At 47.8% G+C, this 2002-nt stretch overlaps 1 protein-coding gene across 1 annotated transcript; it reads right to left on the bottom strand.

Annotated features, from left to right (window-relative positions):
* Window positions 1-743: 743 nt before the first annotated feature.
* LOC113942271 (vacuolar protein sorting-associated protein 52 homolog) lies at window positions 744-1658 on the bottom strand (the record flags this gene model as incomplete). Its single annotated transcript, XM_027633400.1, has 2 exons — window positions 1607-1658; window positions 744-1049 (listed from the first exon to the last, which is right to left on the bottom strand). Coding segments are annotated over exons 1-2 (314 nt in total), but the record flags the coding sequence as incomplete, so codon positions are not given.
* Window positions 1659-2002: the final 344 nt, after the last annotated feature.

Below are 2002 nucleotides of genomic sequence, written 5' to 3'. Positions count from 1 at the left end.
ATTTTTGGGGCCTCCCCACCTTGACCTTGACCTTCTCCACCACGTTCCGGATTTTACCTCCCAGACCCCTCCCACTGGTTTTTTGGGTTCTCCTTGGAATCCCAGCCATTCCTTGGAATCCCGGCCATTCCTTGGAATTCTGGGGGTATTCCTTGGAATTCTGGGACCATTCCCAGGAATTCTGGAGTTTCCCACCTTGATTTTGCCTCCCACTCACTCCCAGTGCCCTCCCAGTGCCCTCCCACTGGTTTTTTGGGTTCTCCTTGGAATTCCAGGTTCCCCTTGGAATCCCGGCCATTCCCAGGAATTCTGGGACCATTCCTTGGAATTCTGGGATCGTTCCCAGGAATTCTGGAGTTTCCCACCTTGATCTTGCCTCCCACTTCCTCCCAGTGCTCCCAGTTGCCCTCCCACTGGTTTTTTGGGTTCTCCTTGGAATCCCGGCCATTCCTTGGAATTCTGAGCATTCCCTGGAATTCTGGGACCATTCCTTGGAATTCTGGGATCATTCCCAGGGATTCTGGAGTTTCCCACCTTGATTTTGCCTCCCACTTCCTACCAGTGCTCCCAGTTGGCCTCCCACTGGTTTTTTGGGTTCTCCTTGGAATTCCGGGTTGCCCTTGGAATCCCGGTGATTCCCAGGAATTCCGGGGGTATTCCTTGGAATTCTGGGATCATTCCCAGGGATTTTTGGGGCCTCCCCACCTTGACCTTGACCTTCTCCACCACGTTCTGGATTTTACCTCCCAGTCCCCTCCCACTGGTTTTTTGGGTTCTCCTTGGAATCCTGGCCATTCCTTGGAATTCCAGCCATTCCTTGGAATTCCAGCCATTCCTTGGAATTCCAGCCATTCCCAGGAATCCCGAGCATTCCCAGGAATCCCGGGGGGGTTCCCACCTTGACCTTGAGCTTCTCCAGGACGTGCTGGACGTCGGCACAGGCGAGGGTGTCTCGGAAGGCCTGTTCCTTCACCGCCTCGATCTTCCCGTTCAGCTCCCGCAGCTGCTCCAGGAATTCCGGCTCCGTCACCGGCACCTCCAGGATCACGCTGGCAACGACAGAACATTCCCAAAAAATCCAAGAAAACCCCCCAAACATCCCAAAAATCACCGAAAAATAAAAAAAAAATCGCAAAAAACGCCAGAACGTCCCAAAAATGTCAAAACGTCCCAAAAATATGCCAAAAAAACCCCCGAAATCCCAAAACATCCCAAAACATCCCAAAAATACCAAAAAATCAAAAAAAAATCCTAAAACATCCCAAAACATCCTAAAAATACCAAAAAAATAAAAAAAAACCCCAAAACATCCCAAGAAATCCCCAAAAAACCCCCAAACATCCCAAAAAATCCTAAAACATCCCAAAAAATGCCAGAATATCCCAAAAAATTCCCAAACATCCCAGAAAATCCCAAAAAATCCCAAAAAATCCCGAAAACCGCCAAAAAATCCCAAAAATACCCAAAAATCCCAAAACACCCCAAAAAATTCCCAAACATCCCCGAAAAATCCCCAAAAATTCCAAAACATCCCAAAAAATCCCCAAATATCCCCAAAAAATCCCCCAAAATCCCCGATTCTGGAATGCCAGGTTTTCCCGCCCACCCGATCATGTTTGGGGGCACCACGAGCTCGTCCAGGAGCCGCCCCAGGGGAACGCCCCAATATCCCAAAATATCCCAAAAAACCCCCAAAAACCCCCCAAAAATTCCAAAAAAATCCCCGCAAAATCCGCCCAAGAAATCCTCCTCAAAAATCCCCCCAAAATCCCAAAAAATCCCCCAAAAATCCTAAAAAATCCCCAAAAAATCCCCCAAAAATCCCCAAAAATCCCCCCAAAATCCCTGAAAAATCCCAAAAAATCCCCCATAAATCCCCAAAAAATCCCCAAAAAAATCCTAAAAAAACCCAAAAAATCCCCCAAAAATGTCCCAAAATCCCCAAAAAATCCCTGAAAAATCCCAAAAAATCCCCCATAAATCCCCAAAAAATCCCCAAAAA

This window comes from Corapipo altera, unplaced genomic scaffold (assembly GCF_003945725.1).
Source record: "Corapipo altera isolate COAL_440 unplaced genomic scaffold, ASM394572v1 50457, whole genome shotgun sequence".
Classification (NCBI taxonomy): domain Eukaryota; kingdom Metazoa; phylum Chordata; class Aves; order Passeriformes; family Pipridae; genus Corapipo; species Corapipo altera.
The sequence above is the reverse complement of the archived record's forward strand: the minus strand, read 5'-3'. Positions and strand labels throughout refer to the sequence as shown.